Here is a 26,752-nt window from a genome sequence, read left to right as displayed (position 1 = left end):
TTAGGCTATGTCTAGACTGCAAGCCTCTTTCGAAAGAGGCTCTTTCGAAAGATACTTTCGAAAGAGCCTCTTTCGAAAGAGAGCGTCTAGACTGCACGTGGAACTTTCGAAAAAGCGGCTTGCTTTTTCGAAAGAAAGCACCCAGTGAGTCTGGATGCTCTCTTTCGAAGAAGCCCTATTTACATTCAAGAACGCCTTCTTTCGAAAGAGGAACTTTCGAAAGAAGGCGTTCTTCCTCGTGCAATGAGGTTTACCGCCGTCGAAAGAAAAGCCGCATTCTTTTGATTTAATTTCGAAAGAACACGGCTGCAGTCTAGACGCAGGTGAAGTTTTTTTGAAAAAACCCCTGAGTCTGGACACAGCCTTACTGAAAATGCCCTAAGAGGCTGTTTAGCTGGAACCAGGCAATCAAATTTTTCTTTAGTTTTATATTCTTTATAGATGCCACCGGTGACTGGCTCAGTTCTGCCTCATGCAATTGTTATTTCAACAGTTTCTAGCAATACCCTCCCTTTCATTATCCCAGCAGCAGATAAGAGTGGGCCAGTGTACATGACCATCATCTATCAAACAAGTTCACTTAGGCTATGCCTAGGCTGCAGCGCTATAAATATTCCACATCTTTTGAGCGTGCCTGTTACTGTATTTCAAAATATAACAGGTTTGCTATTCTGACATGTAAACCTCATTCCATGGGGAGTAAGAAACATTTCAGAATAGCAATTTATTTTGAAATAAGTGCTGTGTAGACAGTGCCAAATTTTGAAATAAGCTATTTCTAGATTGACTCGAAAAAAGCTAAGCAATTTGTGTAGATCAAATTGCGTAACTTATTTCAAGCTATGGGTACAGTGTAGAGCACCATTAGACAACTTTAATTGTTTTAATTTCTAACACATTACACAAAAATGTCCTGTCCACTTACAGTTAATCCTGGCTCACCAATTCCAATAGGTCCTGGAGGCCCAATTCTTCCTTCCTGGCCTCTGTCACCCTAATGAGAAGGAATTTCAGAAATGTTACTTGTTGCTTTCTTGGAGTGAAACTTTCAAAAGCATCCAAGTGACCAAGACTAAGTGACTTTGAAAATGGAATTTAGCATGCTGGAGTCTAAGTTTCATTGAAAGTCAATGGAACGTAGGGTCCCAACTCTTTTAGGCACTTTTGAAAATGTTTACTCTTTACTCATCATTATTTTTAGAAGTTTACACATTTGCATAGGATGGAGGTAGCTGAACTGCTTTTCACCCAGCCTAATGTCTTATTATAATTTGACCTACAGCAGTGAAAATGAGAAGTAACTCTTCCTGTATCAATGTAGCAAGATCAGTTTCAAGCATGATGTTCACAATCCTGCATATTTATGTAAAGTGTGTATATATATATATATATATGTTAGCTGCTTTTCCACATACTATACACTGCCAGAGACAAAGGGAGTAAAACTTTGTTGGAGAAAAAATGGCTGATTTCTTTTATATTTCTTAATTGGGAGGTAGTGATTCCCTGCTATTTTCCCCATATAATGTCCCCCAGTGGCACTGCAATGAAACCATTAACGTCTTTTATTGAACAATTAATATGAAATATAAATCAGGAGCATAAAAAAGTCATCTTCATTTATCCTTAGGGCTAGATTGCAGCCCATCCTACGTGCCAATGGCAACACAATAAGGGGATAACAGGCATCTTGTTATACTCTTTGCATCAGTTCATTATACTATAAGAGCCAGTATATAGGAGTATCAGTCTCCACAGAGGCAGTGCATACCCCAGTCTATATAAGGCAGTAGTGAGTTGGCATGGCTCCTCCAGAACATTGGGGAGCATGTGCCATACTGGTTTGTAGTTCATCCACATAGCATCATAGCGTCTGGGAAAAAGATTGTGACTCCCTACGCTACAATTGCCCTCCTGAGCTGCTCTAAAGACAACACAACAGTGCTATGCTCCTTCATCTGGGCAGATTATAAAAAGGTTGTGTAGCCACCACACAGTACTCACTGAATGCATTCCAACATCTCACACTGCTCCACATGAAAAATTCCCATGAGTTCCATGGATGCAGGGAAAAGAGCAACAAAACCTTATAGGCATGTTGTTTTAGGCATTGACTCTTTGCCCATAAGGTATAGAAGACACATGGCTAAAGCAATTTTTGAAGAATTAGCACCAGAAGTAATCAAACAAGATGCAGGAATGACTAGGTGCATGAAAAAGAAAATAGCAGGGAATCACCACCTCCCAATAAAGAAATATAAAAGAAATCAGCCATTTTTTCTCCAACAAAGTTTTACTCCCTTTGTCTCTGGCAGTGTACAGTATGTGGAAAAGCAGCTAACATATATATATATATATATATACACTTTACATAAATATGCATAATTTACATAAATATGCAGGATTGTGTACATCATGCTTGAAACTGATCTTGCTACATTGATACAGGAAGAGTTACTTCTCATTTTCACTGCTGTAGGTCAAATTATAATAAGACATTAGGCTGGGTGAAAAGCAGTTCAGCTATCTCCATCCTATGCAAATGTGTAAACTTCTAAAAATAATATACTCTTCCATTTCAAAGGATAATTACCCATTTGTTAAACTCAGGTTACCTTTCATTAAAATATACTGCATCATCATAGGAAATGTAGTATTGATGATTACCTTAGGTCCTGGAAGTCCAACACCAGGAGGTCCTGTGGGACCATAAGGGCCACTAGGACCTGGCTCTCCCTAAAGAAACAAAAGTAGTTAAAAGACAGCAAAGTGCCTATATTCTGGCAATATTCCCCACAGTGTGTATCCCGACTCTCGCTATGGAGGCAAAAGCATGTATTTACTTACAAAGAACATTTCTGATTTAAGGAAATGAGCTTCAAAATTAATAGATGTTATGGGTGAAATCCCAGTTGCACTGAAGTCATGGAGAATTGTATCCTTGACGTCACTAGGGTTAGGGTCACTGCATAAATATAACCAATCTGAGAATAATGAGAGCACAGGGTTTCCGCATGCTCCAAATTGTGGTGGTGGTTTTTGAGATGGTTCCTTCGTTGTTGGCCTTATTTGGTAACTTTATGTGTGTTGCTTAGTCCTTCACTTTTTCTTTTGGGGATTAGGAAGAATTTATGCCTGAACTATTGATCTTTATATCTCTTCACCCTGATGACTGTATATTACAGTGCCTCTGTACATTTTAGTCAGTCTCTGATTTTCAAGTGTTCTTGGTATGATTCTAAGCCACTTATAGTAGGGTTCACTAACAAAAACAAAATATGTAAACAATCATTTTTATGTAACAAATACCAAAATCAATGGCTTAAAACATCATTAGGATTTAACTGAAACCAAATAAACTCAACATGAAGACAAATATTTTTTCAGCTGTCTTGGTGATAAGCCCAATACTTACACTTGGGCTTGGTCTACACTACATGGGAAGATCAAAGTATAATATGCAACTCCAACTATGTCGTTTACGTAGCTCAAATTGACACATCTTAAATCCCTGTACACACAGCGGGAGGCTGACAGGAGCAAACACTCTCTTTGGCTTCTCTTACTCCTCACAAGTAACTAGGAATACCACCGCCAATGGGGGTACCTTTTGAGATCAGCGCTCTGCTCTCTCCCCCCCCCCCCCATTGGCTTGCAGTCATGGACACCCAAGACCACCCCAAGGTCCAGGAAGCACAGCCAAGTGCCCTCCAGAAGAGCCCCCACCCTAAACAGAGGCCAGGGCCAGCAACCACAGCCTGCCCACTCTGGAGGAGAGGCCCCACACTGGAGGAGAGGCCAGGAATGCAGCCCATCCCAGGGAGAATGCCCAGTCCTACATCAAGAACAGCTGCAGACTGGAGGGAGGCCACTCCCAGAACCCCAGAACCCTGCCCCCCTGGACCAACTGCAGGGTGGGTGGAAACACTGGTGGCTGCAGCCTGGATAGGTTGGGGGATGGGAGGTATTGCTGGAGGCCAGGACCAGCACCTCTTCTCCTGACCAAATGCAGGGCTGGGGGGGGGGGGGGGGGCAGAGCAGAACCTGGGGCTGGCTCCTCCACTCCCAAACAAGCTGGAGAGCAAACCTCCTAGCCCTCACAGTTCTGCCCCCCTGGGAGAAGCCACCAGCTGGGGACTGCTACTCCTCCCCACTCCTGGGAGAAGCCACTGCCAGAGTTACAATACCCGCACTGTCACAGGTGGCCCCAGTAAGCTCCCCACCTCCCCCGGCATCCCAGTCACCTGCCTTGAGCCCCCTGCCCTGGCTCCTGCACCCCCACCCTCTGCCCTGGGAGCCCCCTACTGTCCTCACGCCTGTCCTGATCACCCACCTCCTGTCAGCATTCCAGCACCCTCCACTCCCTGCCATGACCTCCTCAACCCCCTGCTCTCATTCCTGCATCCCATCCAGTTTTTATTCTAACAAAAGCCAAACTGCAAATATTGTCTACCAACAAGCTCTATCTTATGAATACAAATTTCTCCCCCCACCCATTTTTGAAAAAATACAATCGTTTAAATAACGCATGGACGTTTTCCTTTTATTTTCCAAACAAACCCCAAAGCCCATTACTTTACTTAAAGACCTGAGCAATGCCGGGTACATCTCCTAGTTATAATATAAACTCTGACAGTTTGAAAAAGGGGGGAGGGATACCTCACTGGCTTGAGCACTGGCCTGCTAAACCCGGGGTTATGAACTCAATCCTTGAGGGGACCATTTAGTGATCTAGGGCAAGCCTGTCAGGGATGGTACTTGGTCTTGCCATGAGGGCAGGGGACTGGGCTCAATGAGCTCTCAAGGTCTTTTTCAATTCTGAGATAGGGATAGCTCCATATATTTATATTCACTCTTTCAGAATTATTCTAACTTTTAAAGGACAGTTCTCAACAGCTAACCAGAAATGCTCAAAGAGGGCAAGTGTCATCAGAATAATACACCATCTGACTTGCAATAACACCTAGTTTGTGTGATTGCAGTCACTGTTGCCAAAATACCAGTCATAAGAATAGAATTTGCTACATTCCAAGGCAGTGTATGTTATTTGGCTTTCACAATGGTGCTCATTTTTATAGAGACTTTGGACCAAATTCTGATCTTAACCATAGTAACGCATGATTAACCCAGCTAAGTGCAATTTACGCCAATGTAACTCAGATTATAATTTGGATCTTTTTTCTCTATTGTTTTTTTCTCCCTGTAGTAACTTTAGAACAATTTAAAAATAAATAAGATTGCTCAAGAACCAGATGTTCCATCCTACCAGTTCTACTTCAAAGATTGTTTGAAGTAAAGTTAACATTTTGTTGTAATATCAGTTTATCAAAAAATAAACTCTATAGACTATTAAATATTTCCCATCAGCAGGAATATTAGGAAAAGGCAAAGAATAATACAAACCAAATTAGGAATGGAAATGGTAACCGGTTAACTGGCACCCAGCCAGCCTGAGCAGTGCAGCTTGGCTGATGCAGTCCCCCGCCCATAAAAGGGTGGAGAGGGTCCTGGTATGCCCCGGTCAGCTGGCCCCACCATGCCACACCACAGGGGCTGCTCCATTTGGGCCCACTGCACTGTGGGTAGGGGACTCTCCAGCCCGGTCAGGCAGGAGCAGCCACCCATCTGCAGTGCTCTGCAGCGAACCAGTTAGCCAGTTAAACTTATAGTTTAATCGGGTAACATTTTAAATGAGATATTGCATCCCTAAACAAAATGAATACTTATCTGCTTTCTGCTTTTCTTGGCAAACATTCTGCTATAAGTATTGTTGCCCCATAGGCTGAGCAGAAAAGTTGAAATTCAGGTTATTTTGAGATGGTTCCATTTGGATGAGAGAATGATTCTGTGTTGGGATAATCTTTGGTACAATCTGTATATACACAAAAGGTACATTTTCCAAAAGCATCTCAGTAATTGAGGCTCTTAAGTGCGACTTTCAAAAGTGACTTAGGCAAGTGAATTGTGCATTTTGGAGTAGAGTAAGTGAACATTTTAGGATGCAGTTTCTGTCAATCCAAACTGTTCACAAATGTGACCCAATAAGTTTTATCTGGGAACAAATGTTCAGGCCAGTTTCACAAAACGTATGTATGCATACCAGCAACGTGAGCAGAAAAGTTGAAATTCAGGTTATTTTGAGATGGTTCCATTTGGATGAGAGAATGATTCTGAGTCGGGATGACAGGCATACCCTTACCAACTTTAGTCTATATAATAGGGCACCTGCATAGGATGTGATTTGAATGCTCAAGCAGGAACAGGGACTTGAATTCAACTCACCTATTGCTTACCTGAGCTCTTAACCACCAAGCTAAAGTCTATTCTAGAATAATGTGCCTTCAATCTCTCCTGTAGAAGCAGTTTCACTGTGTATAAATACTTAAATATTCATTGGGTTAAAGAGAAAATGAAAAGGACTCCTATGATCATTTGGTGCTGTCTACTAAATTTCAAAATAAAGCGCTATTCCAAAATGTCCCTTACTCCTCGTAGAATGAGATTTACATGTACGTCAGAATAGTGAGCCCTAAATAATGGGCTTGCTGTGAAGACATGGGATAGCCATTTCTGGATACTCCAGTATCCTGAAATAACATTGCAGTGTAGGCATACCTCTAGATTCTAAGGCCAGAGGAGACAACTGTGATTGTCCAGTCTGACTTCCTGAATGACACAGGACATTTCTCCAGGAGAATTCCGAAAGCATATCTTTTAGAAAAATTGTCAGTGGAAAATCCATCATGACCCTTGATAAATTATTAAAGTAGTTAATTACTTTCACCCATGCCTTCTATAGCCTGCTGGCTAAGGCTCTTGCCTGGGAAATAGGAAATGTGGATTCAGATTCTACCTTGGACTGAGGCAGAAAAAAGACTTTACTTCATACCTCATCTAAACAGAACACCTCACAGTGTCCTGAATTACACTTTTCTGTTTGGCCTAAGACACTTTTTTGAAAATTTTAATTAGGCTTCTAAAAGCTTGTCTACCTGGGGAACTTTACTGGAAAAAGTACAAATAGCCAATAGTTATACCTAAGACTTGGGAGATATATTCACCACTATTATGTGATTATGTTTGTACAAAGTATGCCTAGTGAGATCGTTTTAAAAATCATGATGTGTTGAACTTTACTATCCTGTATATCCATTGTATATGAAATTATGAAGTTTCTTAAATGTCATTCATCTGAAGAAGTGGGTTGTGCCCACGAAAGCTCATGATACCATCTACATGTTTTGTTAGTCTCTAAGGGTACGTCTAGACTACATGGCTCTGTCGACGGAGCCATGTAAAATAGTTTACTCAGCATAGTCAAAGAAGCGTGGATTTAAATAATCCCCACTTCATTAAAATAAAAATGGCCATTGCGCTGTGCCAATGATCAGCTGATCTGACACAGCGCGGCAGTCCTAGATGCAGTGCAGTCGACAAGGGAAGCCTTTGTCAACCGCTCCGGTATGCCTTGTGAAACTTTCGCTTATTAGTTTTAAACCTGCTGTCCATTAATTTCATTTGGTGTCCTCTAGTCCGTCTATTATGGGAACTAATGAAGAACTTTTCTTTATTCACCTTCTCTGCACCACTCGTGATTTTATAGACCTCTATCATATCCCCCCTCAGTCTGAAAAGTCCCAATCTCTTTAGCCTCTCTTCATATGGGATCTGTTCCAAACCCCTAATCATTTTAGTTGCCCTTTTCTGAACCCTTTCCAAGGCCAAAATATCTTTTTTGAGGTGAGGAGACCACATCTGTACACAGTACTGAAGATATGGCGTATCATAGTTTTATATTTCTCCTCCTCCTTCTTCCCTTGGCTTCCCCCTTCCAGCTTCCTCCTCCCAAGTTTCCCCCTCCTCTCTCCCACCCTCTCTCTTCTCCTGTCCCACCTCTTTTTCCCAGTCTCCCCAGAGGTTAATCCCTCCTCCCCAATTTTGTTAAATAAAGAGAGCTTCTATTTTTGAACACGTGTGTCCTTTATTTTTTACATCAGGAAGGGGGCTAGGGAGGGGTAAGTGGAAGGAGGTGAGGGAGGAATGGGACACGAGCCCCTGATGGGGAGGACTGGGGTGGCTCTGCAGGCTCCTCGGGGTGGAAGCTCTCCTGCAGGGCCTCCTGGATCCTGACAGCCCCTCGATTGACCCCCCTGGATGGCAGCCTGTGGCAAGTGCAGCCAAGCTGATGGCTGAGTGCTGTGATGTGCCGAGTGTGGGCACTCAGGGCACCTTAAGACAGGACTGCTTTGCTGTCCCTCGTCGAGTTAGACAAGCAAGCGGGGAACCCTGAGAACTGTCTGTCCGGGGTGGGAGTCGGGGTCCTTTAAGCACAGCGCTCAGCTAGCCTGAGGCAGCAGCTCCACACTCTAAGTCCTAACCTGATGCCTTGCCGGCACTGCTTCTGGCCAGCCTTAACTTCGGTTCAGGGTCCACTCAGTGTGGACATGCTATTTCGAATTAGCAAAACGCTAATTCAAATTAGTTTTTAGGTCTAGATGCACTAATTCGAATTAGCTTATTTTGAATTAACTAATTTAAATTAAGTTAGTTTGAATTAGTGCTGTAGTGTAGACATACCCCTTATGAGCCCCAGGCTGGGGTGTGTGCATTACTCTAACACTAGGGATGTTAGAGTATAGTTGTTTAAAGTTGGTCAGGATTGTCTTAATTTTTTTACTTCGGTAAAGATAGGTACTATATATTCAGAGCAGAAGAATTTCAGTTTACACCTGGTTTACTGGGTGGTCACCTGTTTTTCACATAGGCTGTGTCTAGACTACATGCCTCTGTCGTCAGAGGTATGTAGATTAGACACATAGGCAAAGGTAAATGAAGCTGCGATTTAAATGATCGCGGCTTCATTTACATTTACATGGCTGCCGCACTGAGCCAACAAACAGCTGATTAGCTGTTTGTCCGCTCAGCGCGCTAGTCTGGACGCTCCCCTGCCGACATCAAAGCCCTTTGTCGGCAGCCCCGTTATTCCTCATGGGATGAGGTTTACCGGGGCTGCTGACAAAGGGCTTTGATGTCGGCAGGGGAGCGTCCAGACTAGCACGCTGAGCGGACAAACAGCTGATCAGCTGTTTGTCGGCTCAGCGCAGCAGCCATGTAAATGTAAATGAAGCCGCAATCATTTAAATCGCAGCTTCATTTACCTTTGCCAAAACAGCAAATCTACATGGCTCCGTCGACGGAGCCATGTAGTTTAGACGTACCCATAGAGACCCAAGGAGGTTTCAGATACTTCAGGGCTTGAGTCTGTTGGTCAGTCTCATGAATGACAAGTTTTGGATGAAGTGTCTCCGCCTAAGTCAGGGTTGTTATTTTATAACTAAAATAGACCTGCCAGGATAGAAAACAGTCAAAGTGCTATGAACCCATGTGAGGCTGCCCTTCTTCAAAGGGCACTTGCGGCTCCAGACCTAACCTTGCTTTGTGATCTTTAGTCTCTGTCCTTGCCTATTGCCTCCTGTTCTAGACAGTAAATAGCTCTGATCTCTCCAACTCTAGTCAGAAAGTGCCCAGACTCTTGCCTGTTGATCCTGGCTTCAGCTGCTATTCTGAACCCTGCTTACTGATTGCTGCCTTATGGCTGCCCTTGGCTTGTAGGCATCAGCCCAGCTCTAACGGCTAGACAAGACTACCTACACCCTGGTCTCTTACAACGATGACTGGAACCCCTACACATGATTTCCATGAATATTCTGCAATATTTGTTAAAATGTACTGTTTCAGTTACTATTCCTGCCAGCACATTCATGGACTAGAATATTCATAGGGAATGAATAGGAAGCGCCTGGTGAACATAAAACAAATTAAACAAAAATAATTAAAGTGGGATTTGGTTTTAGTTTTGCAGTATTCATCTAATACTAGTATCTACACAATTATGTTTTCATTCTAGAATCCAGCAAACTATCACAGAGCTCCCTGGCGGAATATTTTGATGCTGACAACTGTGGTGGGTCTCATCTCAGTCTGAAAACCACTATTTGATAAACACTGACTCACCTTTCAACTGATATTAAATCCGTTGTGTTTAGAAACTTAATTTTCCACCTTCTATAGAGACACTTTCTTCTGTATCCACTTCCATCAATTTGTAATAGAACTTTCCAAAGATAAGCCTGTGGAATAGTTCCAAAACCAGTGCACTTGTTCTTTCCCAGGTATCCATATGACACATGCATGTAAATGCGTGTGAGTATGCAATTACATAGGTGTTGGTGCATGAAGACTGTGCTGGGTGCAAATGGGAGTATCACTGAGGCTCAAGCAGTGCCCAACAATGTTGCTTAACCATGCAAAACCATTATATTTGCCTTTAAGTGACTATGGGATTTTAACCAGCTTTTCAGCAGCTATTATTAGTTAGTATGTAAGGACATTGGTACAGGTTTAACCTCTGAAATCCGGAACTCTCTGGTCCAGCAGCATCTGTGGGCCAGCAGGATGAGGGATAATGCTGGACCAGAGAGCTCCGGTGGCTGGGAGTGGGTGCTGGCCAGAAGTCCAGAGGCAAGGGAGCCAGCCAGGGTCAGGAATGCAGCCAGGCTGAGGGCAGGGGGCTCGGGCTAGTGACCGGGCACCCAGACAGTGCTGGGAGCACAACCGGGTTGGCATAAGAGGGGCTGGTGGCCAGAAGCCCTGTGAGGGCTGGGAGTGCAGCTGGCTCAGCAGCAGGGAACCTGCTGAGGCCAGAAGAACAGCCAGGCCAGTGGCAAGGGGACCAGCAGCTAGGAGCCCCGTCCAGAGCCAGAAACACAGCTGGGCTGGCAACCAGGAGCCCTGCCAGAGCTGGAAGCACAGGGGAGCCAGTGGCAGGGAGTCCTGCCAGGGCAGGGAGTGAAGCCCAATGGCCGGGGCCAAATGTCAGAAAAAACCTTCTTTCAGAAGCCCTCTTATTCCTCATGGAATGAGGAATACAGGGGTTGCCGAGAGAGCATGTTTACTCTTCTGCTAAACAAAGTGGAAGAACAAACGCATCCCTGGATGTGGAAAAGTTTTTATCCCGGAAAAAGTCTTGTAGTCTAGCTGTACCCTCACTGGGTTGAGACAGGATGTGTGGGCTCTGGGGTGTGAATGAGGGATTTGGGTGTGGGAAGGGGTGCGAGGTGCAAGCTCTGGGAGGGAATTTGGATGCAGGAGGATGTGGAGAAGGGGATGCTGGCTCGGAGAGGGGGCTCCAGGCTCGGGAGTGTTGGGCTCAGGTGGAGGGTTGGGGTGCTGAGCAAGCCACAGACTTGTGGATGTGAGGGTGCAGGAGTTTGGCTTGGGGTGCATGAGGGGCTCAGGGCAGGGAGGCTGGGAGTATGATGGGCTCAGGCCACAGATTTGCCATGGGGGATGGTGCAGGAGTGTTGTGGCAGAAGACTGAGGATGTGGGAATGCAGGAGTTTGGGGATGTGTGAGGCTCAGGACAGGGGTTACAGTGTATGATAGGCTCAGATTTGGGGTCGGGGGCGGTACCTGATGATATGATGCTGCAGCCAGATGGTGACTTGGCCCCAATCGGGGGTTTGTTGGCCAGGCTTCATTTTCAAATAAAATGTGTCAAACACAAAAAGTTTCAGCATTGTCTTTATTTATGAGAAGGGTGAGGAACCTGTTTTGAGTCAGAGGTCACTGACCCACAGAAAAGTCAGTTCGGGCCACACAAGTGAGATGGAAAAAAAACCCTCCAAATCTCCCCAAGCCTCACTAATGTGGCCTCAATTGTGCTGGTGGAGGCAGGGGACATGGTACTGGGGAAGGGTGCTAGTGGGGGCAGGGGAAGGGGAACAGGGCACCAGTGGGTGCTGGGGCAGGGGACAGGGTGCTGATGGGGGGCAGGTGGCAGGCTGCCAGTGGGTGCTGGGGCAGGGAACAGGGAATCCCTGGCACGCACCTCCTCCCAGGACTCTTCCACCCTCCCCCATGCAGAGGAGGGAAGTCCACATGCGCCTCCTCCGGGGACTCCTACCCCCTCTGCCCTGCAGGGGAAGGACGTCCCGATGCGCGCCTCCTCCGGGGATTCCTACCCGCTCCTCTTCCCCTTCCCTCCCCCCCCCCCCGCAGAGGAAGGATGTCTCGGAGCACCACAGACCTGGCCTTTCAGGTACTGCGCCAGCTGTTTTGGGGAGGGAGAGCAGCCAGTGCTCCTCCTGAAACCCCGGAAGTGGTGTGCAGCTGCGGGACTTCCATCCACCCCGTGGGAAGCCGGTGCTACCTCCATTGTTGCTGGAGGCAGATAGTGGGGCTTCTTGGGGGTAGGGGAAAATGGGGGGGGCCCCAATGCCTTGCGATTGACTGGTCGGGGCCTCCTGATTGACCAGTCAATCACGATTGATGGGTTGGTGACCATAGACCTGCCAATAAACTCCCAAGGACTCCAGTGAAAATGAAAGTGCTCATCCCTGGGCATATAGCAAACAGCTTAGCAAGTCTGCATTAACTCTTCCATTGCGTCTGACACCAAGCTACAAACACACCAGCAGAGAGCCTTCTGTGTTTGCAATGGAAACCAAACAGAGCAAGCCTTTGGCAAAGCAAGCTGCTTCATAGTGATTTAATTGGCATTAGTCCTGCTTTGGGCAGGGGTCTGGACTCAATGACCTCCTGAGGTCTCTTCCAGCCCTAGGATTCTAGGATTCTTTGATCATGGGAGCACAAACAGATATTAGTGAATCTGTGGTATGAGGCCTGCACAACTGTGGACTTCAGTAACAGTACCAGGAATAACTCACATGCTAGCAAATAGAGAGATGTGTGGCAGCACTGCAAATTTAGTGGATTGATGACCAGTGTAAGGAGAGGAGCAAGTAGCAGAAAACCAGAATCACTTCTCAGGCAACTCAAGGAAGTTGTGCTTGTTTTGTGATGAGTTTGACTGGGTGTGGGGCCTGTACCCAGCACTGGGCCAACAATGGCGTATGATGACCTGGCCAGCCATGATGTCACCATGCTGGCCTTAAAATCCAGTATGGGGACTGATGGGAGTCAGCGGCTTGCACTATATGAGGACCATGAAGTAACTCTGTTGCTGGAACTACTCCCAGAGCAGACTTTGGAACCGGACAGCAGCAGGAAATTCTGAGCCCATACTTAGGGGGGCTGTTTGATGCATTCACAAGGAATAGTCCACAGCAGAGCTTGTAGCAGGGTTTGAATTTGTGTTTGATTGTGCCGGGGTCGAGGAGGACAAAGGCTGAGATCTCTGTGCCTGTACACAGCCATAACTGGATAAGCAATGTGGAAGCTAACACAGCATCCTGCTTAATCCCTTATCAATTCTGAACCATTCTCAGGTGCTAACTTCCTGAAGTAGAAACTCCGGCTAGGCAGTCACATTTCAGGAATGGGCCACTGCAGTAGCTAAACAGCCCACTCCACTCATACTGATACATATACATTTGAATACTACAACTGCATAAACTTCAGCTTTCCCACCAGTAGCTTGGAATGACCTCTCCTTTTTCCAGTCAGGCACCCCAAGAACCACCATTTCCTCTAAAATGTGCAAGGTCTGAAATATCAATTTAAAGAAAGCTGTAACAATGTCACTGGCTGTTCTCTTACTCACCCCAAACCCAAGGAGGGGTATATCTACACTACAGAGTTATTTCAAAATAAGCTATTTCGAAATAGTTAATTTGAAATAGGTTATTATGAAATAACACATCTACACACAATGCATTTTGAAATAGCGCGTCCACACTGAGTGGATGCTGAATCACATTTAAGGCTGGCCGGAACCAGGTCCGGTAGGGCATCAGGTCAGAATGTACTTTGTGTAGATGCTGCCTGAGGCTATCTGAGGCCTGTGCTTAAAGGGACCCCCCCCCCGCCCCCCGACAGCCGGTTCTCAGGTTTCCCTACCTCACTGAGGGACAGCAAAGCATTTTCTCTGTGTGCTCTGGTTGCCCTAACTTGGGACACCACACACTCTGAAACATGGAGCCAGAGCTGCCCCTGGGCACTTTGGTGCTTCTCGTGGACACGTTGCTGCGAGCCTGGCTGCAGTTTCTGCAGGCTGCCATCTGGGAGATCCATTGGGGGACTCTCAGTATCGAGGAAGCCCTGCGAGAAAGCTTCCACCCTGAGGAGCACTAACAGTCTCCCTGGTGTGCCCCACGGGGGCTTGTGCCTCATTTCTCCCTCACGTCCTTCCACTTACCCCTCCCCACCCCCTTCCTGATGTAAAATAAAATACACATATTTTCATGAACACAAACTCTCTTTATTTAACAAAACTGGGGGTGTGTGGAAAATGAAACTCTGGTGAGACTGGGGAAAGGATGCGGGAGAGGGTGGGAGAGAGGAGGGGGAAACCTGGGGAGGAGGGATCTGGAAGCGGGAAGCAAGGGGAAGAAGAGGGAAGGGAAGCTCAGGGCTCAGGGGTGTGGTCTCACTGGACCAACTTGATTTTCATGCGAATGTGCTCCTGGGTTTGCATGTGGCCTTTGGTGGCCAGGCTGGCAGCTATCCTGCCATAGACAGCCATGTTCCTCCATCTAGTGCAGAGATCATGGACGTTGGGGGCATCCTGCCCCCCCCTCCAAGCCTGAATAAGGTCCATGATCTCCACCCTGGACCAGGATGGTTCCCACCTTCTCTGGGCCCTGGCAGGCTCCTGGGAGCTGGCAGACTGTTCCTGGGGAGTGGCGGAGGGCTGGCTGCCAGTGGCTTGCTGGCTCATGTTTTGGGGCCACTGGGTCAGAGGCAGTGACTGCTGGCTCTGGGCTGGCAGGCTTGGAGCTGGCACAGGCACTGTGGCCAGAGTCTACCCCTTTAAGGGCTCCGGGGAGTGTGGGAGGGAGAGGAGTGTTCTTGGTTGAGGCCAGAGTGGCCACCAGGGCACCCTGGGAAGGCTGGAGGTCCCCTATTTCGATATAAGTGTCTACACAGCACTTATTTCGAAATAGCTATTTCAAATTTGGCATTATTCCTTGTAGAATGAGGTTTACCAAATTTGAAATAAGCACTCTGCTATTTCAAATTTATTTCAAAATAGCAGTTTGGCTGTATAGACGCTAGGAAAGTTATTTCTAAATAATGGCTGTTATTTCGAAATAACTTTCTTGTGTAGACAAACCCAAGTTGTGAAATTGTTAGCAAAAAATTAAAAGCTATTTTCAATTAACTTGCCATTGTCTCTACACTGAGATTATCCAGGCTTTATCCAGCTAGCTTCAGTGGACTGAAGCATGCATTGAAGAAAATATTGTAAAGCAGCATATATTGTCCTTGAAATTCCACAAGAACGATGTTTGTGTCCCTACACTGAGTTATTTGAGCCAATAACCCTTGATGTCTTGTCCTTTTCTAGGCTCCCTCACCTCTGCTGGCTTCTATACCTCCTCAGCAATGCTATACAAGCCTGGCCCAAAGTACCTTAATGGACCATTTCAAGAGGAAATATTTCTGTGATGAATTATGATTGGAGTTCCAGACAGGAACAATGAACAGGTCTCATACCAGAAGCAGAGGGATGCATGGCTAAAGAAAAGGCATGCCCAGAGGAAAGGCTCGTGCTGGCTGCACAGCATTAGGATAATATCTCCGCAAGATCATATCTTCACTAGGAAACTATTTAGAAATGACTCAGTTCAAATTAAGAACTCCTGATTTAACACATTCTAACTAGTGTGCCGTCACTATGGGGAAGTATCAAAACTAGGCCAAGACAGGCTCCGTTAACGTGGATGTGCTACCTCAGACTTAGAGCCCCAGGAAACACTCTGGGTTGCTGCGGGAGGTCTCACGGAGGCCAATAAGGCTGAATTGGTGGCACCGGAGTGTCCACACTACAGCTATTTTGAAATTACTATTTCAGAATTAGCGTTATTCCTCATGAAAAGCAGAGCTACAGAGTTTGAATTCTGTGGCCTGTTACTTCAAAATAATGGGCTTGGTAGTATGGTCACACCACTTATAAATTTAAACTTGGGGGAGGGGGGTTATTTCAGAATAAGGTCCTAGTGTAGACCAGGGCCAAGAGAACAAGCACTTGCTTCACTGTTCCTTGAAAAAGAACAGCAACTAAGGGAGGAAGACAGCGCTCAACAGAAATAGCAGTTGATCTCGTCAGTGGCTGCATTGCCCACATCATGGCCTGTTACTTTTCCAACTACACTTCAATATATTGTGAGAGCGTTGCCATGACATTACCAAAGATACAAGGAACAGCTGTGTACCCGCAGTTCTCTAACCTGAGATGCTTTTTGCACAGCTTTGGTGTGAGAACTATCACTTCGGACCTACTAACTGACAGCCTCCCGCTTGAGGGAAGCTCCTATGAAGTCTGTCATTTTATTAGTAGAAAATGATATGCACAGCTCCAGCCATCCCAAATGGAGTTTCCCAAATTCTTCAGTGCAAACACTGGGTTAGATAAAAAAAAAAAAGTGCATTACTCATAGAAAGAGAGTTTAATGTTTTACAAGTAATGAGGTATAAAAGTCAGAATCGGTCACAAGAAATTTAAAGTAAAATGCAACTAATGCCTAACTCAACAAGCTAAATGAATTCGAAGCAAATCCTCCCATCACATATCCCAGCTGTTTTACTGTCTGAATTCCTCACAGTCAGGATCCCTCCCTCAGTCCAGTGCTGCTGCTTTTGTTCTTTGGATGATGTTTGCCATGGATAGACAGAAAGGGAACCTCACCTAAGTTCCCTCTAAGCAGTGGGCCTGGAGCTCCAGGACAGTTCCAGGACAGCCTGCCTGCGTTCCAAATGCCTCATCCTTTGTCCCCACCCCCAGCCAGAGCCCTCATCTCCTACCCCAACCCTCAGCCCTGATCCCCCTCCTGCACCCTGAACCCTTCATTCCTGGCCCCACCTCATAGCTTTCACCTCCAGACCCCAACCTCCTGCCCTACCCTGAGCCCCCCTTAAATGCCATTAATTCTGTCATATGCACCAATATGGAGGTGAATTCTTACATCACTCTTATATTGCTGCACATAACATGATTCATTCCACGCATGAGTGGGAAAAATCAGAGGGAACAATGAACTTAACTATCATCACTTGGCACTTGCTGCTGCTTCCCATCAGTCCACATGCTCAATTCTGGGAGCCAGCAGGATGCAATCTTGGTTGACCAAGTCCTAATGCACCACAATAGGCTCTATGTGTGGCACAGTGGCCAGAAGCTAGTTATAAAATGAGTGTGATGTCAGTGAGTTCTACAAGGTGTGGTTCTGGTTTCTGGTTTTCTGATACTTGCTTTTGAGCTACTTAATCCTCTCTCTGCACTGGTCATCAATCCAGTAAATTTGGAAAGCTGATGGCTTCTTTGCTATTTGCTAGCAGGTGCAGTCATTCCTAGGACTCTTACTAAACTCCACAGTGGTACGGGCCTTGCGCCAGACTTTATCACAATCTGGTGGTGCTCCCATGAGCATGAAACAGCATGCTTTGTGATGTGCTTGTTCTGTTCAGTCTCCATTGTGCACACAGCAAGCTCTCAGATGTTGTGTTTGCAGCTCAGTGTTCAGAAGACAATGGAAGGGTTAAATACAGACTCACCGTAATGCTGTACTATACCAACAATGGATGCTTCTGTTTTCCTGGAGTCAACTGGAGATTTTTGGAGTAGAGAAGACAAATTGGTCCATAGGATACTTTTGGTGTACTCCCAGAAGTTCTGGATCTACACTACAAAGCAATAGGGCTCAAACCCTCGGTTCCAGCTTGACTTGGGCTTGAACCCTCTGCCAAAGGATCCTACAACCCTAGGTCTGAGAGATTTATAAAAGACAGACAGGGCATTGGGCTCAAGCCTGTGTCTGGAAGAGGATGAGTCCATTCTAGCAAGCATGACAGATTTAGGCTATGTCTATACTGCAGCTAGGAGAGTGCTTCCCAGCACTAACAGAGAAACATGTGCCAGTTTTTTTCAAGCTATCAGGCAGGAAATAGCAATGTGGCCTAGGGTTGCAGGGCTGGCAGCTCGACCTAGATGCCAGAGTATAAATCTACTCAGATCACTAAGTGTAGATGTACCCTGAGGCTATGTCTATGCTGCAGAGTTTTTGCGCAAAAACGTACAGAGCGTCCACACTACAAGCCCATTCTTGCACAAGAAAAAGTATAGTAAAGCATTGGAAGAGAGGGCTTTTTGAGCAAGTGTTATTCCTCTCCCCACAAGGAATAAGCCTTTTTGCACAAGAGCTCTTGTGCAAAAAGGCATATGTGGACAGGCAACAGGGGTTTCTTGAGCAAGAAACTCCTATGGATAAAATGGCCAGCAGAGCTTTCTCGCAAAGAGAGCGTCCACACTGTCATGGATGCTCTTGAACAAAAGCACATCTCTTGGCAAAAGCATATGGTAGTGTGGACATGCTCTTTGCACAAGATACTTTTGTGCAAGAACTCTTGCACAAAAAGTTCTTGTGCAAGAAGCCTGCAGTGTAGACATAGCCTGAATCTCACATGCTCACTAGCACTGAAAATTCCTTTTCCAGATCATGTCCTAACTTGACCTCATAATGAAGAGACATGTTCAGTAATAGTGTTCTGAGTTATGCCATATTTGTATCAGTGCTGAAAAGCCAGCCTTAATTTCCCCAAATCAGAGAAGTTAGTCACCAGCTCAGCTAAACAACAACAAATGCTTCTACATGGCAAGTGAATGGCTGCATTGCTATTATACTCAGGCTAGACGGATTATGCATACTGTTGGAGAGAGTGGCTCTAAGTTCAAATTCACCACACTATGTGTATGGAAAACTAATTTTTAAGAGTTGCTCAATAATCCTTCTGTACGGATAACTGAAGTTGAGAAGTTTGTTACGTGTCTGATTACCATAAAGCACAAGTGGAAAAGGCTAGCTGAGTGGGTGGTTATTAAGCTGTGAATCAACATTCATTGTTTCCTGTGGGAGGGAGGGGGCGGGAGGTTACTCATCTCAAAGAAATTAAGTTGTGTATATTCACAACATTTAACTGTGGCACGAGATAATTGGAGTAAGTGATATCTATATATTTGTCTCTCTATACCTACATTATTCTATAACCAGATTTAAATCTAGGTAGCAACCAGGGGAATTATACAAATATAAATAAGGGCAAAATTTGGCCTGCAGAATCTTTATTACAAGTGATACTGCATAACCCAGGAAGAACCCATTATTTCTCAGAACCCAGAATGACTTTGCAGAGCTGGCAGTTAGGAGAAATATTTGTGTGTACACTGAACAAATTTAATGTAGAATGGGGCTGTGTCTACACTACAGGGTTTTTCCAAGGATATCAGAGGTATCCTGGAAAAACTCTGCCACATCCAGGCAACGCTCTGCGTGTGTGTGTGTGTGTGTGTGTGTGTGTGTGTACACATGCTCTTTCAGAAGTCCTGTCTTCCTCCTCCCAAAAGGAAGAAGGGCTCTTCCGAAAGAGGAGGCTTTTCCGAAATTTGGCCCAGTGTAGATGGGCCAAATTTCGGAAAAACCTCTTTTGAGCAATTTGCGTACCTCTTTCCGATACATCAGTATAGTGTAGACATAGCCTCAGTAAGAACATTTGAACAGCTAAGGCTACGTTTATACTGCAGCCTTCTTCTGCAAAAGCTTATGTAAATGAAGCATGGAGTAGAATATCGCCGCACTTCATTTGCATAATTAATTCACAGCCATTTTTGTGCAAACCCCTCTTGTGCAAGAGCCGTTCTTCCTCATTTTTTCAGGAAGAACGGCTCTTGTGCAAGAGGGGGTTTTACTGGTAATACAGTTCATGCACTGTCAATGTGAAATTACAGAATGAAGCCAAGGCTTCTAACTTTTGCAAAGCTTATATCAGGCTTAGTAGAAACATTGCTATTTTGCTACATGCATGAATAGTTCCTTTTAGAACCACCTCCCCTTTTTTTTTCTCTTGCTGAAATAATCCGTTATAGTGTTTTGCTTTTTTCATAAAAAAATGGAGAAAAAGAACAAGAAAAGCATTTGTTAGGAAGACAAGAGGCCAGGATTCCAAAATTATTTATATCATAAATATTTTCCACATTTACAGCTATTCTTTACTGCTTCAGGAACAAAACATGAATATATCCTAAGTTGTACACCCAGTTCTAATGGAAACTAAGAAGGGCATTTCATTCATTAGACTTCCCCTAGTTCTGCAATAAAATGGGCAACTTGCAGGTGTTAGCCCCGGCCCTTAAATTTTGACAGAGATGTATGAGGATTTTATTTATTTATGTATTATTTATTTAAATATTGTAACCCCGCCTTTCTATTTAAAATATTCAAGGCAGCTTATAAGAACAAACAAAAAAAATACAAATATATATAAAAATTTAAAATATGAGAATTTAAAATATGAGACCTCGGCGGACATAACCAGCTAAAAACATACAGGCTATGTCTACACTGGCATGATATTGCGCAAAAGCTCTTTAGCGCAAGAGTTCTTGTGTTAAAGTAGTTGTGCAAGAGAGCATCTACACTGGCATGTGCTTTTGCACAAGAGCATCCATGCCAGTGTAGATGCTCTCTTGCGCAAGAAAGCTCTGATGGCCATTTTAACCATAGGGCTTTCTCGTGCAAGAAAGTCATGTTGCCTGTCTATACTGGCCTCTTGCGCAAGAATAGTTGTGCAAAAGGGCTTATTCTTGAGCGGGAGCATCATAGTTCTTGCACAAGAAGCCCTGATTTCATACAGTAGAACGTCAGTTTACTTGCACAATAACACACGGCCAGTGTAGACGGGCAGCAAGTTTTTGCACAAGAGCGGCCGCTTTGGCTCAAGATCGTGCCAGGCTAAACACAGCCTATAGAGAGGAGGAACACACACAGACAGACGCAAACACTAATAAAAGCATGAGTAAAAAGGGTAGCTTTAGCCTGACGCCAAAACAACGCTAGCGTTGGCGCCATGCGACTATCCCGAGGAAGAGAATTCCACAGCCTGGGAGCAAAAGCCGAGAATGCCCTGTTCTGCGTAGATGTTAACCTTATCTCCACAAGTTAGGGAACATGAAGCAAAGCCTCCCCAGCTGACCTCAATCCCCGGGCAGGTTCATATGGGAGAAGACGGTCCTTCAGATACCCTGGACCCAACTCATTTAAGGCTTTATAGGTCATAACTAAAACCTTAAATTGTGCCTGGAAACATACCAGAAATCAGTGCAGTTGCCGAAGCACTGGCATAATGTGCTCCATATAACTAGTGTTAGTTAAAACTCGAGCAGCCGCATTCTGGACCAGTTGAAGTTTCCAAAGGCTCTTTAGAGGCAGCCCTACATAAAGTGCATTACAGTAATCCAGTCGGGATGTAACAAGAGCATGGATGACTGTGGCCAAGTCATGTTTGTTCAGTAAGGGTTGCAGCTGGCAGATCAAACGAAGTTACCCAAAGGCACTCCTGGCCACTGAAGAAATCTGATTTTCAAATGTTAAAAAAGGGTCCAGGAGGACTACCAAGCTGCGTACCTGTTCTTTCAGGGGGGAGAGTAACCCCGCCTAGAACAGGTGCCATGCCACATTCCCGAACAGATGGCCTCCTGATCCACAGGACCTCAGACCATGTCGGCCAGCTCGAGCAGAGATTTTACTTCACTGCACTCAGTGAAAATATGGGAAATTTTGAGTAAAACAAATACATTTGCTAACAATTTGTGAACAGGAAAAATGCCTCTAGCTAGAACTCATTCTTTCTGAACAATCTGTCTTATATATATCAAAGGCATTAACCTTCACTCAGGACCAAAGCCTAGTAGAATGGTTTTTAATACTATTTTCAATCCATGTAACACAAACAGCATCACATAAATATTTAACTCTTTTTAAGAGCTCTTTCATCTCTGAAGTTCTCAAAAACAAAACAGAAATATATCAAACTACTTCAACAATATTCAAGCACAAAACATTTCAGCCTAAATATGTATGTATCAAAGGGTACATCTACACTGCATGGCTATTTTGGGATACCGCAGCTATGCCGAAATAGCTACCACATTTACGCAAGCCGCCCATTATTTTGAAATATTTTTTGAAATAAGGAGCACACTATTTCATCATCCTGGTTAAACCTCTTTGCACAAGGGATAAGGCTCAAAATAGCATGTTATTTCCAGATTTTGTGCTGTGTAGTCGCACCAAATTTCAAAATAAGCTTTTTTGAAATAGATTTGAAATAATACAAATTGTGTATCTTATTTGGAGTTTAGGGTGCTGTGTAGATGCACTCAAACTGTCTGAATGGATTTGGAACCAGAGAGCCATCTCAGGAACATTAATATTTAATCTAATGACACTCCCCTACCGTATGTTATTCTCAGGCTCAGGACACCACTGTCAAGAAACTCATGACATCACAGTGATGAAAACTGTAATCTAGTGCTCTGCTATAGCTTATCTTGCACACAGACAGTCCTATATCTTACCTTATTTCCTTGAATACCATTTGGACCTGGCATGCCTGGTGGTCCACTGATTCCCTATACCAAGATAAATACCACAGATTTAGCTTTCTGCAAACATGCAAATGATTCTTTTGAATGTTGTCTTGAACACAATACAGCAAAATATCCTTAAAGCTAAAGCTGTCTTTATTCTACATTTGTACAGTACCTAGCATAATAGAGCCCTTACTGCAAGGTGTTATCATAATACACATTAATAATAATAACAAGCTCTGGCAGAATGAATATTATACTTGTACATATAAACTAAATGCATTTTATTTGGAACTTCCTGCTCCTCACTTTCTCCTGCTTCTGATGCTGTGCTACTTCCATATCGCCTCCTTTGCCAGGAATTCTCTTCCTATGCAAGTTCACAAGCCACCACCCTTCTCTTTCCATTCAAGTCTGAAAAGTAACCACTTCTGTGAGGCCAGCAATCAACTGCCGAGCTGTAGTTTATTTTGGTTTTCTGAAATACATTGTTTTCTGCAAGATATTTGTATAGCTAATCGGTACTGTGGCCACAACTGTGTTCTCAGAGACAAGGGAAACAAGCCTCTGATATTTGTGAGGGGTATGTAAGGTGCCCAGTCTGCAGTCCGTTCTGAAATATGTGGAGGTAGGAGTGCATCCATATCCCAAATGGGTGGTCAGCCCAGTGAGGGCAGACTGACTATGAGAAATAGCAGATTCATGGATCTAATTGTTATACATCCTAGACAAGCAGCCCTCAACAGAATCAGATCCAAATCCCATGACCATTTGGCAGGCTGCCCATAATGAAGCTGTGCAGTGCATTTCATTGCAGCTCCCAGCAACAGAATGGATCACCAGAGGAACTGTTGGGCAGAGTTCTGGCAAATCTTTGGGCCTCTGCGTATCACAGGAGTGGGGAAACTTTTTTGGGTCAGAGGACACTGACCCACAGAAAAATCAGCCAGCGAGAAGCAAATTAAAACAAAAACCCCTCACTGATGTGGCCCCCGACTGAGAAGGAGAAAGACACTCCCCACATTGCCCTCCCATGCCAGACCCTGGCAGGAGGGGGCAGCCTAGTAGATTTTGTGTGCTTCAGATCCACGGTGGAACAGCAGAGGGCTGGAGCACCAGTGCAGGCTCCTCAATGCTATGGGAGCCCTGAGGCTCTGGGGCCACATCTAGCCCCCGGGCCTGAGGTCCCCCACCCCTGGTGTATAGGTATGGTTACACAACCAAGGAAAACATGTGGCTGGCCTGTGCCAGACTTGGGCTCATGGGGCTGTTTCATTGCTGTGTAGACTTCCAGGCTTGGTGTGAGGTCCAGGTTCTAAGACCAAAGGGATGAGAGTGTCCCAGAGCTTGGGATCCAGGCCAACCCTGGACATCGACACAGCAATGAAGCAGCCCCACAGCCCAACCCCCATAAGGTTGAGTGGGCTGGCGCAGACCAGCTGTGGGTTTTTCTATGCTGCATAGACATACCCTATGAAGCATCGTGGAATTTTCCTGTTGGATGGGCAGAGATATTCATGAGCAACAAAGAGGTTTCAAACATGAAAAAGTGCTTTTTTTACAGTAAAATGTTTGGGAAATACTCGGCAATTATATGCCAGTAAAAACAAAAAGTACGGGCAAGAATTTCCCTCAGAGTACAGCCATGCTTCACAGCTATAGATCACACCAGTGCCAAAGCTGCCCCAAAGAAGTTGTAGATCTATATTAATGGGCCACTCAAAGAACAAACAAATCCAGTCTTTAAAAGAAGGGTAGGTCTTTTAATAATTATGACTGAGAATTTTACTTGAACAGTAAAGGCAGTCCTATCAAAGTTTAAATCAGACTTATTTGCCCCAAACTAATTTGTTTACAAAACTTGTAAAAAGCCATATTTTTGTACCACTGTGGCAGGCTTGGCAAAAAAAAAACAATGTCTTGTACGTACTTCTCTCTTGCCTAATAAACAATACAGATTGCTGTACAAACCATGCAACAACACACTGGTGCTGCTACACAGTCAAAACTTAATATAGTTCACACATAATTAGAAAAACATCATAACCATCAATAAAAAACACACAAAACAGTAAAAATTCCAAAAGGCAAATTATCAAATCACACAAGCTGGCAAAGACTCTTCCTATAGGAACAAAAGGCATATTTAATGGTGTCTGGTGGTCGCCTTTCTGACTGAGGTTGAGAATGGTTCATTTGCTCAGGTAAGGATGGTGACTATGTGTGAGAAGGTGATGTATGTAAATGTATGCCTTTATTCTTTATTTCCTTGGATTTATTATTTAGAGTTGGTTATTACTTGCTATTAACAATGTTAATTGGCTTTAATCAAATGTTTGTTTTTAAATAAAAATAAATTCTATGCTATTCTGTTAATACATTAGCGGCTTATAAATAAAAAAAAATAATTTTAAACCTACGAGAAGAAAAGACTTGAAAATAATTCCTAATAGAAGTTTTGGAAATCACATCACTTTTTTGATGTATTTCTCATGGTGAAAAATAGATTATCAAGAAGTGAGATGAAGCAATCTTTGTGCAATAGAAAATGTGCACCAGGCAGGATGCAAGGGAATCTAATAATGTAATTTTCTGCAAATGAGATGAATCACTATCCAATTTGTTATTAGGCATGTTCCTTTTGGTCAGTGAAGGAACTGTATTCCCATTAGTAATTATTTAGATCACATAGTTCACTGTTACAGTAAAGTGCTGAACATCCTTGGATTAATCCTCTATTTTAGGATAACATCACAAGTCTGCCAAACATAAACTCAATGCACACTATTGTACTATAATATTAACAATATCCAGGATTAGTTTTGAAACAAGGGCATCAAAGAACTAAAAACTCCAAAGACTACTGTACATTAAAAGGAAAAGCATATTCAGTTCATTATGACTTGACCTAAGTAGAAAGTTTTTCCGCTAAGTTGTTTCTTAGTTATTTGTGGATTTGCAGAACTGAGCCAGATCTGGGAACTTAACTCTATAATGTTTGGTATGATGCCATCATCTATGGTCACTCTGGCTCATGCAACGGGTCTTCAGTAGACAATGCACATTTGATGATGATATTGGCATTTGGGCTCCTCAACCAGTTCTATCCCTCCAGCTATTATTCATCTGGACAGTACATTGCCCATCTTGCTAGGACTTTGGGGAGGCCACCATATATGGTCATTGAGGGGTGGCGCTTGAGACTCTATGTCATTAGGCAATAACATAGATGCTATGTGATCATCCTAACAGGAGAAATATCTCCCACAGTTTGTGGAGAGCTCTACAACTGAGCCACGCAGCTGTGGCTAGGCTTTGTGCCAGATACACAGCAAGAGCCAAGATTTGGCCCATAAAGAATTTTCTGAAATACAGAGAGTTACCATGATTTATTTTATTTGTCAAAATATTCAACTTTCAATAAAGCGGATTGTGTGATAACTACAAAACAAGTTAACAGAGAACACGCCCAAAACAGGTTTAACCTCTCTAGTCCAAAACTCTCTTGTCTGGAAACATCCATCATCCAGAAAGATTTCAATTAGCTAGATGTCCACTTTTCATGGGTGTGGGCAAGTTTCCTGTGGTTCCATGAAGTTTGTTTACAGTCCTATCTCTTAGTGATCTATGCTGTTATTTAGCTCTAATTTATCCTATACATGTCCCCTCACAGCCCAGTAAGCAGTGGAAGTGTTGGTATTGCTGCTAGACAATATTGAGCTCCTATGGTCCAGAAAATTCTCTGGTTCAGAACCAGTTAGGTCCTGAGGGTAACAGACTGCAGAGTTTCAACCTGTAGTACTTTTTATTATTTAATAACTTTCAGCTCACTCACCTGTGGTCCCCGGGGTCCTTTTAGTCCAAGAGGGCCTTCTAATCCCTGTGGAGGGAAAAGTAGGAATGTGCAATTTATCCACTAACTGCATTTAGAACCCTATTGTGCTGAAGTACAGTGTTGAAAATATAGCCCAATTGTTTTTGTAGTATACAGCAATGTAGTATACAAATGAGTATACAAAACAAATGAGATCTATTTATTTCACGTCTCCATTCCTGATTTTCCTTGGAATTTCATTCTCTACTCTACTGTGGCTATGACTACACTTAAAATGTTATAGCAGCACAGCCACAGTCCTGGAGCTGGAGTGTGTCAGTGTAAACATTCACTTCAGCAACAAGAGAGGTCCTCCTGTGGCTGTGATTATTCTACCTTCCTAAGAGGTGGTAAAATTATTCCCTCAACCTTGCGCTGCCTACACTGCAGATTAGATCAGCGTAGATATATTTCCTAAGGGTATGAATTTTCCATACCGCTGAGAGTCATAACTATGCATATAAAAGCTTTCGGTGTAGACCAGCTGCTGTTTT

The 26,752-nt window shown here is 44.2% G+C and overlaps 1 protein-coding gene across 1 annotated transcript in view; it reads right to left on the bottom strand.

The window, feature by feature from the left end:
- The window catches only part of COL28A1 (collagen type XXVIII alpha 1 chain), a 129,296-nt gene that overhangs the window by 85,315 nt on the left and 17,229 nt on the right, over positions 1–26,752 (bottom strand). Inside the window, exons 10-13 of the mRNA XM_006114506.4 lie at positions 26,220–26,264; positions 22,373–22,426; positions 2,668–2,736; positions 926–994 (exon numbers count right to left, since the gene is read on the bottom strand). Of these exons, the coding sequence (XP_006114568.2) occupies positions 926–994; positions 2,668–2,736; positions 22,373–22,426; positions 26,220–26,264 (237 nt within the window). The remainder of the gene's footprint in view (positions 1–925; positions 995–2,667; positions 2,737–22,372; positions 22,427–26,219; positions 26,265–26,752) is intronic.

The sequence above is a fragment of the Pelodiscus sinensis genome, chromosome 2 (genome assembly GCF_049634645.1).
Source record: "Pelodiscus sinensis isolate JC-2024 chromosome 2, ASM4963464v1, whole genome shotgun sequence".
In the NCBI taxonomy this organism is placed as follows: domain Eukaryota; kingdom Metazoa; phylum Chordata; order Testudines; family Trionychidae; genus Pelodiscus; species Pelodiscus sinensis.
This window is presented reverse-complemented; position numbering and strand designations above follow the sequence as displayed.